Here is a 14,896-nt window from a genome sequence, read left to right as displayed (position 1 = left end):
ACGTTAACAGACCACAACAGAACTTTAATGGCAGTCAATCATCTTTTTAAAATCTTTAACTCAAATAAAGCCCTGATTTTTGGCAAGAAAGTTAAAATAAATGAATTCACCCTAAAACATTTTTTTCTTTTCTTCTTTTTTTTTTTTTTTTGGCAGACAGGGATTAACAAAAAGAACTATCATTAGAATCAGAATACCACTTTATCTTGGGAACATGGGGTAAAGAAAGAGTGGGTTATTTATCAAAATAAAGAGTGTTTAAGTGGAATTGGTATCGAGCATAAAAAACATAAATCAGAATTGGTTTAGCTGTTATGAGAACCTGGTTAGAATGATACCTGAAGTTAAGAAAAAATACCCTGTATGTTGTGACTCCTCAGTGCCATGATCCCACAAACCTCTACTATTTCCCTTGTCTCCAGACCTTGTTTACCCTCTAACCCTGCCCATATGTGACAGTCACATGGACATTCAGCTGTAAATATTTCTGTAGTACACAAAAGCAATGACGCTCCCAAGTCATTGAACCTGTTTAACCCAATTCTTCTAGTTAAGATACATATTCTACTTACAAACTTCATTTGATTAGTTTCTGGTAGAATATATATGTTGAGAAAATATGAAATTTATAGTCTTTTATACAATTAATATAACTCCTATGTTAATATTTTAGTAGTTATTTTGTTGTTTTGGGATACACATACATTTTTAGATGAACCACTGATTACAGGGAATATTTACAAATGCATTCTAGTATGTATTAAAGAGGTATTGCATTGTAACCTTATGAAGTTTACAAAGGTTCTTGCACATACCAGCACCATCTGTTTTGATCCTGTTTGAGGGTATGCTGGGTTCTCCTGTACCTAAAGTATTGGTTGCTACCACTCGAAATTCATACTCCATCCATGGGATCAAATCCACTGCTTTTGCTGCCTCCATGTTTCCTTCAATGATTGGGGGATCTAAATAAAATCAGCATAAAGTAGAGATTAGTAGTTGACTAAATCATTTTTGTGTCTAGAGATGGCACATATATAATGCGTTGACATAAAAACATCTATCAATGACAGATGCTGAGTTGAAGACAGTAAGCAAAAAAATCACTGATAAAAAACTAGAAGTGACACATGTGTGCGCAATTTGCCTGTCTAGAAACCCTGAGGTGGGGGCTGCAACCCTGAACCTCTGCCAACCACCCAGTCCCAGCCTTGCTGCTAATCCCTAGGCTACCCCTTGAGTAGAAAAGAACCATTCTCTTGGAGCAAAAATTAGGATGATTTTCTAAGGCAGAAACTGGGTGAACTTCCACTAGTGTGTTCCATGGGCAGCAAATGATTTTCTGCTCAAATTAAAAATGACACTGTGAATAATATTGCTTGTAAGTGTTGTAGACTTACACCATCAAAAAATAAGCTTATGTGTGCTATAATTAGTTCTCAGCATTCAGGCTACTCAAGGCAGATTATAAATCATCATTAAGATATGATCTTAGCTTGCTTATTTAATTGAGATATGATAAAAACATAACCAAGACAATTCTATATCTATGTGTTTTTAATAATTAGCCTACACACAAGTGCATGTAAATACCTGTATACTAGTTGAACAATTTGTTCTTTTAGGCTTGCCTGTGAATTAGGATTTGGGGAACTGTCAGCTGTTTATGCAGATCATAAACACAAAGCCTTTGAGGAGGGGGTGCCTGGTGTCCAGTTTTCACTTTTGAATTATCTTGCAGGGCTAGCTCAGGCTTCACCCTGCCAAATCTTCTTGTTTTGAATACTAGTTTTGTCAACCATCCTATCATCTTGCCACAACTTTGTTTGAAAGACTGAACATGTATTTTTGATTGTCTGATTAAAAATTTGGCTTCCTCTTCTCTGTGTTTTACTCTACAGGGTTTTTCTCTCACATAAAATCAGCCTATGTGCACAGTTCACTACAGAAGGACTTTCATTCTAGATAATGGATAGAGGGAAAGTAAAGGTCTGGAGCAATAAAAGCACTTCATCAAGGAAAGGGAGAACAACTGGTTGATATGGTTCTGATTGAGATGGCTGGTCTTTCCTATGTCACTCATTTCATCAACTCTGAGTTGCCCATGGAAAGGTGGCTTATTTATATTAAATGATAAGATAGCCAAGAATATGTCCATGTCTAACTTCAGAACCAGTGTAGGTGTCAGAAGAGAATTTTAAAAAGAGGCTCAAATTAGCTAGAGATTTTTGATATAAGACCACTAACTGTATATGAAGCCCTAAGTGCAACAACAAGTATCTTTGTAAAAGACATAGAGGAGAGACATCACAGAAAAAAAGGAGGCAACATGACCATGGAGGTAGATAGTGAAGGGATGCAGTCATAGGCAAGAAACATGGGAGATGTTTCTTGTTTCTACAAGAAACTGGAAGAGGAGAGCTAGGGAGAAAGCTCAGCTGACAAAGTGCTTGGAAGCTTGGAATATGCATGGGGACCTGACTTTCACTGGGAGTCAAGTCTGCTGATTTCTACTGAGAGTATTCCCTGGCTTTCCATATGTTCACATAGTTTTACTAGAGAAATATTACTTGACTCCCAAGGATATTTGGAGGAGTAGAGGCGATAGATCACAAAGGTTAACTGGAGTTTCTTGGTGGTAAAAGTTGGATTCCAGATATGGACTTGGACCTTTGCTTTGAAAACCAGTATTAAAAAAAGGTAGAAAGATACAGCCCCGAAGCTTCTACCACAAGAAGGCAGACTCCAATAGGAAGCTGTGGCTCAGAGGTAAATATGACCTCCTCCAGGAGTGAACGGTAAGTAGATACCAAGAAAATAGCACCCAGACAGGCAGATAGCTCAGTTGGTAAAACACCTACCATGTAACATGAGAACTTGAATTTGATCTCCAGCATCTACATACAAAACCAGGTTGCTAGCATGTACTTGGAATCGCAGATCTAGGGAGATTTAGACAGGCAGGTACATGGAACTAGATGATCAGTCGCCCTAGACTAATCAGCAGACTGGGGTCCCAGTGAAAATCTATCACAACAAAGAAGTGAATGTTCCAGGGGAATGACACCTTGGATGACTCTGGTCTCCACATGTGTGTATCTGCACATATATCTTTTCATACTGACACATACCACATACACAAACAGAAAATAATATGTGAAATCTGGCTTCTGAATGATTAAGGAATGTATTTAAAACCTATAAAATTATATATAATATATATATGATTATATATATATATATATAATTATATATAACTGCAATCTAAAACATACTACAGGGATAAAGGGTGATGGCTCAGAGCATCCTCTATTGGAGTATCCTCTGAGGACACTAAAGCAGGAGAGAAAGAACATGTGGATGAGGAACAGAAAGTGTGGAGCCAGTGGTATAACATGAAGGGTAAATATGTCCATGACTCCATCTGAGTAGTACAGGAAGATACCCCTGGCCAAATAGAGGGTCTATCACAAGCCTGTCCTGGCATCATCTGGCTGGATCAGGAAACAGAGATCAGCCTGTCTGTAGAGATGTGACATCAGTTCAAAACTAGGCAATGCAGAATACCCAGGAAAGGTTGTGAGGAGAAGGATGAAAAGCAAAAGTCAGGTTGTTAATTTTTCTTACCACCATGAAATATTTGGGGAAATAGTAACAGTAGATAAAGAAGTAAAGGAAGGAAGGAAGGAAAAGGGAGAGAAAGAGATGGAGAAGAGAATAAAGTTGGTGGAAGCAGTTTTTTGCTTCACCCATGTTACTGAAACAGCTAGCTTCCTAAACATGCCCTTAAAAATGAGAGTACCAATAGACATGCCTATGTGGAAGGGGAAACATCATGAGTCCCACTCCTAGACAAAGGACTACAAGCAACTAATTATTGCTGAGAGTGGAAGAATTAGCCTCAGCCAGGGGGTGTCTCCTGATTGGTTATCCAATACAAAATAAATGCTCAATCCTAAAATCATATACATACAAGCAAGACTAAACAAACTTAGTGGCTTGTATTTATATATTTATGCATTTATATGTGTATATATAACAATAGTAATAAAAGAAAAAAGACCATCCATCTGGAGCTGGGGGTGGTCTGGGGAAGGATTGGAGAATAGGGCCATTAGGAAGACTTGGAAGCAGGAAAAATTAAAATTAGAAGTGCAAAACAGGAAATCATGTGGAAATATGAACAGACTAATCAAATGTACAACCTTACCTGTCTTTGCATCTTTCCAGTCATCTGAGAGGATGGTCTTGGTCTGGATAGTGTATTTAGAGATAGGACTGTGATTGTCTGAACCACGGCTCCATGTCAGTGCCACAGAGGTAGCTCTGATATCTTCTATTCTCAGGCCACCTGGAGGGCCTGGTGGTCCTGGGATGAAAACGAGGGTGATAAATCCGTGAGTCTTAGTGAGCGAATTAAACACACATGAGAATATGCAAAGGGCCTTCTTGCAGTTATTCTAAACAATGCAATATGTGTTGGGTGTTGCTCTTCCTTCAAATGTAGACAGTAAGTAGTGATAGTACATCCTGTGTTTGTGCTTAATTATTTCATGTGTCCCCTTGATAAGGAAGGCAACGAATGTTACTATTAAAAATAGCAGTGGCCCATCATAGCATGTAAAGGCATTTGCAACCAAGCCATATGACCTGAGTTTAATCTCCAGGACCACATAGCAGAAAAGAGAACTGACTCCCAAAAGTAGTCCTCTGACCCCCAGACACATGGAGTTGTGCTTTGACCACCATATGCATGCTTGTGCCCCTGAGTAATTCTTTCTTTTAAAATATACAAAATAAAAAACAACACTTTATTCATTATACAAATGGAATTATTTGACACAAAAAGTGCAGTTGGCTTCAGCAAAGCCAATACAAATTATAGTGTGTTGAGCTTTAATTAATGCATATTGAATGTATGAATCACAAATTCAATTTGAATATAAGAATATTTGATCCAGTGCTTCAATCTGTCTCCCAAGGTGGAATAAATACCTTACTGCAGCCTACGTGCCATAACATTGACCATAATGATAATGTATTCAATCTATTATTCTTGGATTTCTGAGAATCATCTTATATATCTTTTGGCTATTAAATTTTCTATTAGTTATAGTAATGAAAATAATTTACATTAAGAGCAATTGCTCTACTTAAATGAAATTTTGAAGATAACACTCTAAGAGACTCTGAATGCTCTAGTGCTCTGAAAACATCACATTAGATGTTGACAAGTCTTAGAACACAAGATCCCATGGTTGCTGAACATAAAACAATGCTAAAATCGGTTTCCAGGGGTGAATCATTCTGCAGAAACTATGCTACCTATTTATTCTCCAAACCGACAACACAATGCTGAAATGGATATAACTTTATGGGTTTCCACAGCTCTGAGACTTGGAAAATTGAAATGGACCAGTAAAGTAATGAGGGAAGTAAATGCTAGTAAATGCAGGAAATGGTAGTGTTCAAGGATCTTCTATTTCAGGTCATGATTTTTTTCTTCTTAAAACTGAGGGCAGGAGGAGGTATTTTAAGTAATAATCTAGAAGTCATTGCTTGCTGTTAAAATAATTTTGGTTAAGAGACATTTAGTGCAGATATTCAGAAAATGCCTCCATTTAACTATCTCTGTACCACAAAGGCATCTTTAACTGAATTGTTCCTATCAAATACAGCAATCAATTATTTGATTGAGCAGGAAGTTTTTTTCATAGTGAGTTGTACTATGACAGACACTATGCCTGTCTTTATCCTGCAGCAAATACCTTCTTTATGTTCTATCAAGTGAGTATGCAGCCTTGGTGGCTTTCCCCACATATGTGATTTGTGTTTACAGAAGATAGACAACATCTCACACCTTTGCCAATCTCAAAGAAGAAAGTATTTGTGTGTCAATAAACACAAGACACACCCTGTTGCTGGCAATAAATTTTATTCCTTAGAAGGATACATATGAACACAATAAAGGCAAACAAGCTTTAAAATTCATCATCTGTGAGTGTGCTTAAATTCAATGTTACACAATCAAATACAGACATGTACATAATATACAGCACACTTGCTATTTAAAGAGAATACACCATGTTTTAGGTGTTTTTATGTGTAAAAACAAAACTGAAACACAGGACAGCTTGTTAATGAGACTTAGAGGAAAATCAAGTACTGATCATAGCACTTCAGAGAATTAAAATAGAAAAGCAAGACGAAAGAAGAGAAGCCATTTTTTAAAGACAGATATGCTTCTATGATGCATCCAAACTCGGCTGAGCATTAGTGTATAGCAACGTTACAAGGAATTGAAGAAGAAACTCTCAGTTTAGCTTCTACCTGCTCATATACACATCATTTCTCTGCTGTTTTTCTCTGAAATTCTTGGGAGTTTCGAGTGAGCCATATTGCACAAAGATTGGATGGTGTTGCATATGTTAGTATATTTGTTAGGAACACTGTGTGCATCATAATTTTGTTGAGTTGTTCAGTGACTGAAAATCAACATTATTGAGCAAATATATGGTTGTTATTTGTGATGTTGATCTCTGGTGTTTGCCTGACTTTTGAGGATCCATTGTTGACCATATGGATGAATTGATCAGAGCTGATGTCCTTAGAGTCATCCATAATATACCCTTCATTCACATACTAACCTTGAGATGCTGTATTACCAGGAAGTGGAACTGAGGGAGCAGATGAAAGGAGTGGCCAGCACCCCAAAATCTTATGTGATATTATTACTTTGCAATATTTCATCTAATATAAAATAGAGTTTCTGCTTCATAACCTTTTATTATGAGCCTTGGGATTTAATGGCTGTGCTATCTCTCTAGCCTCTCACCTAGTTATTTCTTATATTTGTCTGCAACATAGAGATTTCACTCAGAGGGGGAAATCATAATATTAAAAAAGTTGGAATTTGACAATTCAAAATAAGCATGCCCTTGAAATTCACATGCTAATATAACACGGTCAGGGATTTTAAATTACTGAGTTCTTGCTTCCTCATATATAAAATGGGAATAATATGAGTTCATCATCGGACTGTTGTTGTGACTAAAATAACAACCTTAAAGACTTCGGTTCTAGACAGGCCTAGTCCCAAAAATCCTTAGAAAATTATCAGTTGTCATTATTGTTGAAAGAGTTTTCTAGGAGTCACAGCTCCAGTAACCAGTGATGACTCCTAACAAGAGCTGCTCATTTATGATCTTAAAGCAGCAGGGACTCTAGAAACTGAAGTGTTTTCTGAGGTATTTGATTTGAAGGAAAATGCAGACTATCCAGCTATCATGGAGCATGGAATTCTGGATGGCCTGAGCTGACCCCAGGCCAGGCTGCTGCACTTCCCACAGAGGGGTTTGTAGCAATGATGTTAATGTTACTTGGTTGTTTTTTGTTTTTGCTTGTCCAGAATGACAGTACTGGGGTAGAAAATAAGATAAAGGAACTGTGTGCCCTAGAACAAAAGAAGATACCAAAAAAGCAGAGCCCTCTCCTGAGTCCCTTGTCAATGGGATATGGGGGTATGGGGGTTACATACAATTATGACTTCCAGGTCTCTTTCCTTCCCTTCTCCCTTCCTTCTTTTCTTTCATCACTGTGTCCTCTAAATAACTGCTTATGGGAAGGTCTGATATCCGGAAGAATATTAGCAAATGGCTATTACACGCATTTTCAGCATTCTGCCATATATTCATCATTTCTTAGGACTCCCTCATCCAGAATACAATAATTTCTATGGGCACATTTTCATCTCAAGGTTACATCATCATAAAACATAAAATTTTATTATCTGGTAGGGCCCTTGGAATTTGAATTATTTTATTCTTCAATTTGTTTCTTTCTCTTAATTACTAAAGATGTAAGGTGGCTTTCCCCAAGACTCATAGGCAATCTCAGAAGAGGTTTGGAAACACTGTAAGAGACAGAGGTCAGAGAAGACCAGGGCAAAAGATGTATAAGATACACTCATGGACTCACAACAGCCTTGGGGGCCTGCATAAAATCACAACATGATCAAACCAGTCTACATCCCAACCTTGAGGTGGGAGAGGCTCATGGTTTCCAGCATTTACTTGGGCAATATTAAAAGGTAATTTCTTCTGGGGGGTGGGAGTGAATTACTTTTCCCCAAAGGTGTAGTCCCTGGGGAAATACTCCTGTGGGTGGTTCCACACCCATGAGTATATGGGCTTCACAAATTAAAACGAGGTCCTGAAGTTGGGAGGAGGGGTTGGGGACTTTAGGATGGCTTTGGGGTGGAGTAGGGGATAAATAGGATCAAAGTACATTGTATGCATGTGTGAAATTCTTAATTAATGAAAATGTTATATTTAATAAAATGTTTATGGTAGGTGACAAACAGATATATTTTTATGACTAGCTCTAGCAATAATTTTTCTTATCACCATTAAATACTTGGGGGAAATAGAAACAGCAGGAAAAAAGCAAAGGGAGGAAGGAAAAGGGAGAGAAAGAGATGGAGAAGAGAATAAAGTTGGTGGAAGTATTCTGCTTTTCATCCTTCTACTTCAGTCACCTCACAACCTTTCCTGGACGTTCTACATTGCCTAGTTTTGAGCTCATGTCAGATCTCTACAGACAGGCTGATCTCTGTTTCCTGATTCAGCAAGATGATGCCAGGACAGGCTTGTGATAGGCCCTCTGCTTGGTTAGGGGTATCTTCCTGTACTGCTCAGATGGAGTCATGGACATATATTACCCTTCCTGTTGTACCACTGGCTCCACACATTCTGTTCCTCATCCACATGTTCTTTCTCTCCTGCTTTAGTGTCCTTGGAAATTGTTGATAGAACATTCTCTGGACCATCAGCCTTCATCTTTATAGGATGAAGCACAGCTAGCTACCAGCCTCCTTCCCAGGGTTATGTCTAGGCACTGGGGCATCCACAAATGACCACTGAAGCTTGATTTAGTTCTGTTAACCAGTGAAGAAATATAGAATTGTCCAGTATTTCTGAGGTGGCAGATATTCTCATTTGTCACACCCCTAGTTTCTTTCATTAGTTTAGTCTTGGACCATAGTCTTTTTCCTACTACATTATTGACTACTGGTAGACAAAGAGGGAGCCCACTGCTCAGCGCTCCTTGCAGCCAGTATCTGTGTATTTTGTAAAAGAATTGTGGTTTAGAAAGACAGAATCTCTTGGGCAGTCAGAGACAGAGTATGGTCATGATAGGTTACAAATCTTCCTAGCACAATGTGACAAAATCCTGGGATGTCAATTTGAAAGCTCATGTGTCTGCAACATGAACTGCTTTCCAATGCTGCCTATTAAACATTTCTCAAGAGTCTGTTTCATATAGAATATTTTTTAAATAAATGTTGCTGATTCCAAAGTGGTCATTTTTCTCTCTTCTGATAAGTAGTCAGTTTGCAATAAAATAAAAAAGGCATCCTAACACATATTCTGTATTCATTGTTAATTTTTTCCAATGTGATTCAATCAAATTAAGTTTGAAGAGGATAAGGAAGCGAAAATTATGAGAAGCATCACCCTTTATTTGATCAAAATAATCTCAAAATAAAACTTGTCAACAAAGAAAAAATATGTAAGTTTTAGCTGGCCAATTGTTCCTCCATTATCAAATAATAAATTAAAGACCCTTCATTGCAGCAGGCCTGCTAAAGCCAGGAAATTTGTTAGGATAATGGCTCAGCTACAAAATCAAATTGGTGTATGCTACAGTTCAAGTTTGAGCAGTGTAAAACAGAGATAAATAGCAAACATCCTCTGACATTGATTTAAGAAAAAAACAAAAAAAGAATTTCTTAGAATGAGATTGGAAGTTAATAAAACTAAGAAACCTTTTTTGTTTAAACACAAACATTCATGCGTTCTTATCATGTGATGTCTTTCTGAATTTTCATTCTTTACTTTCTTGTCTGGTCTTGGAGGTATCACCTCAGATACAGATTATATAAGAAAATGTCCTAAGTAGTGACTCACATGTCTTTCCATGATGATGTATACACACACACACACAAAGAAACCCCTCAAAATAATTTTAAATATTTACTAAAATAGAAACTAATGTAGCTAGTTCTTTATGCCAACCACAACTACAAGATATAAAGGATGAATATAAGAAATCCAGAGACCCTTGTCCTTTGAAAATTATTTGCAAAGTAACTACCCATATGTTATTATTTAAGAGTAATATACACATCCATCAACTGGTTCCTGAGTTTTCCCAACCACAGATGAAGTTGCTGGGGGTCACTAATCACTAAATGAAAGAACCAAATAATATCTCATTGCCAAACATGAAATTGTCTAAGAAGGGTAAAATTACTTCTGGGGAAAAAAAATAAGAATTTTAAGTATAGCCAAGCATTGGTGGCACAAGCCTTTAATCCCAGCACTCGGGAGGCAGAGGCAGGCGTATCTCTGTGAGTTCGAGGCCATCCTGGTCTCTAGAGCAAGTGCCAGGATAGGGTCCAAAGCTACACAGAGAAACCCTGTCTCGAAAAAAAAATTTTAAGTATGTTTATCTCCAAATAAAACAGAAGAAACATAAGCAGTCACAGGAAGAATTGCAACTTCAGTTTCAATCTTCACTTCAGCCCAATCACAATGCAAACCACAGCCTTCCTCCTGAAGGAGATGGCCAAGAAGGATTATGGTAGCAGTTATCACAGTTCAACTTGAAAGCATGCTCTAGAAAACTTAGCCATCTTCCTACGAATCTTTCTCTATTCACTGTCCAAGTTCAGTTCCCAAACCCAGACTTTGCTCCGAAACTCTTGAAGGTCAGGACCCCTGGCCTATTGTTTACAGCTGCTTTTTAACTGTTCCCCCAAAGTATGAAAGGCAGTGTTAGATAAGAAAGTCACTGGTAGTGTGGTCCCACCCAGCTTGCATTCCAATTAAAATGACTGGTGAATTGGACAACACTTCATTACCTGCTTCAATCAATTAAACAGTTCATGTAGCCGCACACTCCTGTTTTATATATCAACAATTCTTCATAATGGTTTATGGTAATGCACTTACTTCTGAGATAGATAATCTCAAAGAAAAACAGGATAGGAAACAGGGACTTTCACTGGGCTAGTATACCAAGATGCCCTAGGTTAGCATGATAAGGCATTGTTTTCAGGTGTTAGTGAAGCTAATCCAGGATTTGAAATCCTCTCACTTCAAAGCATGTTAAGAAGTCACAGCCATCCTCTACAAACTATGATGGAGAAAGGCATGGCAAAAGCTACAAGGTTGGGTTAATTAGTCAAATCTAGTTTGGCATGTTTTAAGTTCTAGATGGGGGTGGGGCTTTCACACAACAGGTGAGTGTCCAGATCACCAAGTTGGAGGCAGGCTGGCACAGACGGGGAGAAAGGGGTCCACCATGTTTTTCTCTCCATCTTTTCTCTTTTTACCTGCAAGAGGAAAGATTAACGCTGAAGGGAATGTCCAGATGCCCAATTTGGGGCTTGCCATGTGTCTTTGACAGTTCAAATCATGATTAATGAGCTACCTACTTACCAAGGATGCTTGCCCAAAGGAGAGAAGCTGACACAATGGGCATTGGTCCAGTGACCCTCCATTTCTCTTCAGCACTAACTGAAGTTGGCAAGCACAAGAGTTGTATTACAACTCCTTGGCAAAAGCCAAAACTTCATCCACAGCCCCCCAAAAGAAAGATAACAGAAGGAAATGGAAAAGAAAAGCAAGCTGGGACTCCTGCCCTTTAAATTTCATTGTGTCCAATCCAGGTCTACTTACTCACAGAAATGTGCTGAAGAATTGTAATTACAAAAAAAAAACGAAAATAAAGATTTTAAATTTAACTTCTAAGAGTAAAATATTCATAAAAAATTTATTAGTATTCCCTTTTGTAATTTTAGCACCCGATACTCACTGAGTGGGCAGCCTGAAGCCTCTTGTTCTCAATGGAAGGAATGAATATCTAATACCTGATTGTCTGATGCTGAGGTTCCTAGCCTTCCCATCACTGAGTGACAAGTGTTTAAACAAAAATAATACACATATTAAAACTAGGTGCATTTTCTAAAAACTAGGTAGATTTCAAGTTTTCCCTGCAATATGGCTGCTCTCATGTGAATTCCAGTGCCCTGTGGAACACTGGGATGGTGCTCCAGAAGTAACTTGAGAAATGAACATGTCCTCTTATGACTTCAGGCTGTCCTGAGCTACAGTGTGATGATTGCTGACAGAAAGCACTGGGCAATTAGCAAGTGAAGTGATTTATGTCTTGGGAAAGAGTGACTTGGAATTTACGCTGTAATCTGCAATTACCCATAAGAATATGAAGTACAGCAAATCCTCATAATGGAAAATCTCTATGCCAAAGAAAGGTCTAAGAACTATGTCTTCCTGTTCCTATCTAATGGGGAAGCCCAACACCAAAGTGGACTTCACATTGGTGGGATCCTAAAATCACTTTGAGAGAAAGTGGAGGACACCAGCTGGGAACAGACTGCATTTGTAGACACCAAGAGAAATTTTACACTCATTTGTCAAACCTTGACATGTTCCTTCTTGCCCCAGAGTATGATATAATTAATCCCAGTAGTAGTTAACAGAGTTAGAAGATTCAAAGCACTACGCCTGCCACTGTAGCTTCCCACACTGGCAAACAGGTAATCACTTTGTTTAAGGGTCCTCCAGTCTTTGTGTAACTAGGAAGCAAGGGGAGATCTACTTATTTTACCAGGGACAGGGCCAGAGAGGTATGCTTCGGGGAGGGGAGTTGTACACACAGATTAACCACAGAACATTGAAAAATTCCAGTTCATCAAAATCTGACCAGTTTCTCAAAGACAGAAACAGAAAGTAAGCCATTTTCATTCACCCTACACTAAGAAATATAATTTCACAACATTAATGCATTTTAAATCACAGAAGTCGTTGGGCAAGTTATCTTTTCTTGTGTTTTAAAGAATCTATTAAGTAGAACTGTAGGATCTAATTTTAAATAGCCAGTCATTTTCTACATCCTATGCTTATTCTGACCAGACCCATACTCATTTCCAGAGTTCAGCCTTAGTAGGAACCGCTGGGCAGAGCTGGATTCAATAGCATTTCCTTGACCTGAATTAGTTGCTTCTCAGAAGAAAGGGAAATGCTTAATTTCTGGGCCAGTTTCGCTATTATTAGCCAGTGTAGCTGCGGTTTAGTGTGGAGTTGAGTCCAAATGCTTCTGAATGGCGCCTAGTTGGTTCTCCTTGCAGCCAGTGTGGGCAGCAAGGGCCATTTTGCTGTCTCAGTCCTGCAAGGCTGATGAGACAGCACCTCTAGTCTCTCTCTGTGGCAAGATCTCCTTGGCCAAGCAAGTGGAAGGCTCAGGCTGTCAGCCAAGGATCTGAGGTGAATGTGTAGTTCTCTGGCCCAAATATTTGAAAAAAATCTGCCTCTTTAGTTGCACTCTATTGGGACTCTGATCTCTCCTTTACATGTTTATCTCTTGCCTACATCTCTGTACCTGGTGTGTGTGGTGTGTGTGTGTGTGTAGTATGTGTATGCATTCGCATACATGTATGTGTGGTGTGTGTGTGTGTGTGGTGTATGTATGAAGTGTATGGTGTGTGTGTCTGTGTGTGGTGTGTATGTGTGGTGTGTATGTTATGTGTGTGGTGTTGTGCAGTGTGTATGTTGTGTGAGGTATGTGAATGTGTGATGTGTGTGTGCTGTGTGTGTGAGATGTATATGTCTTATGAAGTTGCATTTGTACCTGTACTCCTCATTTGACATGTGTGTTACATGTAAACTTTGTGCCTGTTCTCCCTAACTTCCTGATAATTTAACTGACTGATCTGAAGTTCCTTTGAAATAATTTCAGCCTGCCATGCTTTAATAATATTTTTAGTATAAATCCATATTTGATAATTTAATCATGATAAATCAGATGTAAGGGCTCTTAACAATTGAACATTTATGCCAAGTACTACAGAAATTTAATTTTTGACCTAACTCAAAGAACTCTACAAAATTTAAAACTTTTGAGCCCCCTTGTCTTCATTGATACACAAGATCCCTGATTTTTCCATTTAGAATGCTAAGTAACCCAAAAGTTGTTGACTTAACCTTTTAGTCATGAATGATTTGATGATTTATTTTTGTTGTCAAGTTGACAAGACCTAGAGTCATCTGGGATGTAGAACCTCTAGGCTTTCCTGAGGAGATTTATTTAGATTAGGCCACTGAGGTGGGAAGCTCCATCTCAACTGAAGGCAACCCCATCCCAAGGGCTGAGTGAGGCTCTGGGCTGCATAAAAAGCAGAAAATAAGCTGAGCACAGGCAATCCTTGTTCTCCTTCCTGGCTGCGATGCCATGTGACAAGCCACTCCTGGTCCTGCCACTGTGCCTTCCATGCTTGGTGGAATGACTTTTCCCACCAACACAGACTGTACCCTGGAATCATGATCCAAAATACCCACTCACTTTCAATGTTGCTTTTCTTTTGTAGCAATAAGGAAAAAAAGTAACAGATAACAAGTAATTTATGGCAAGTAAGGTTGGATTTACACAGTGCTTTAAAGATGTTCACAGGGATGGCTCACAAAGCTCACTCAGTTGTTGAAGCAGCTGAAATGCTCATGGATTTGTAGTTTAGCTTCTCAGGGATTGGTCACTGGGGGTGGTTAGTGGGCCTCTTGGGAGGCAGAGCTTAACAGAATGGAAGATCAATTATTAGGCGAAGGCCTTGAGGGGTATGGGGGCCTCAGTCCAGTGTCTCTTTGTTCCCGCTTGCCATGAGATGTACAGGTTGCCTCCCCTCATGCTCCTTGAGGTGATATTCTGCCTTGCAACCAGTCAGACAACGAACCCAACAGATCATAGACTGAAATGTGTGAGATCAAGAATGAGAATAGACTTTACTGCTTCCAAGTTGTTGGTTTTTGTAACTGCAACA

The 14,896-nt window shown here is 38.7% G+C and overlaps 1 protein-coding gene across 3 annotated transcripts in view; it reads right to left on the bottom strand.

The window, feature by feature from the left end:
* Positions 1-14,896, bottom strand: part of LOC100759179 (contactin-1) — a 285,961-nt gene that overhangs the window by 51,456 nt on the left and 219,609 nt on the right. For 2 of the 3 annotated variants that reach the window (XM_027396333.2, XM_027396334.2), the window contains exons 16-17: positions 4,211-4,369; positions 816-965 (exon numbers count right to left, since the gene is read on the bottom strand). In XM_027396333.2, the coding sequence (XP_027252134.1) occupies positions 816-965; positions 4,211-4,369 (309 nt within the window). Of the gene's footprint in view, positions 1-815; positions 966-4,210; positions 4,370-10,476; positions 11,399-14,896 lie in introns of those variants that run through there. The other variant, XM_027396336.2, reaches the window with a different exon arrangement.

This window comes from Cricetulus griseus, chromosome 2 (assembly GCF_003668045.3).
Source record: "Cricetulus griseus strain 17A/GY chromosome 2, alternate assembly CriGri-PICRH-1.0, whole genome shotgun sequence".
NCBI classification, from domain to species: domain Eukaryota; kingdom Metazoa; phylum Chordata; class Mammalia; order Rodentia; family Cricetidae; genus Cricetulus; species Cricetulus griseus.
The sequence above is the reverse complement of the archived record's forward strand: the minus strand, read 5'-3'. Positions and strand labels throughout refer to the sequence as shown.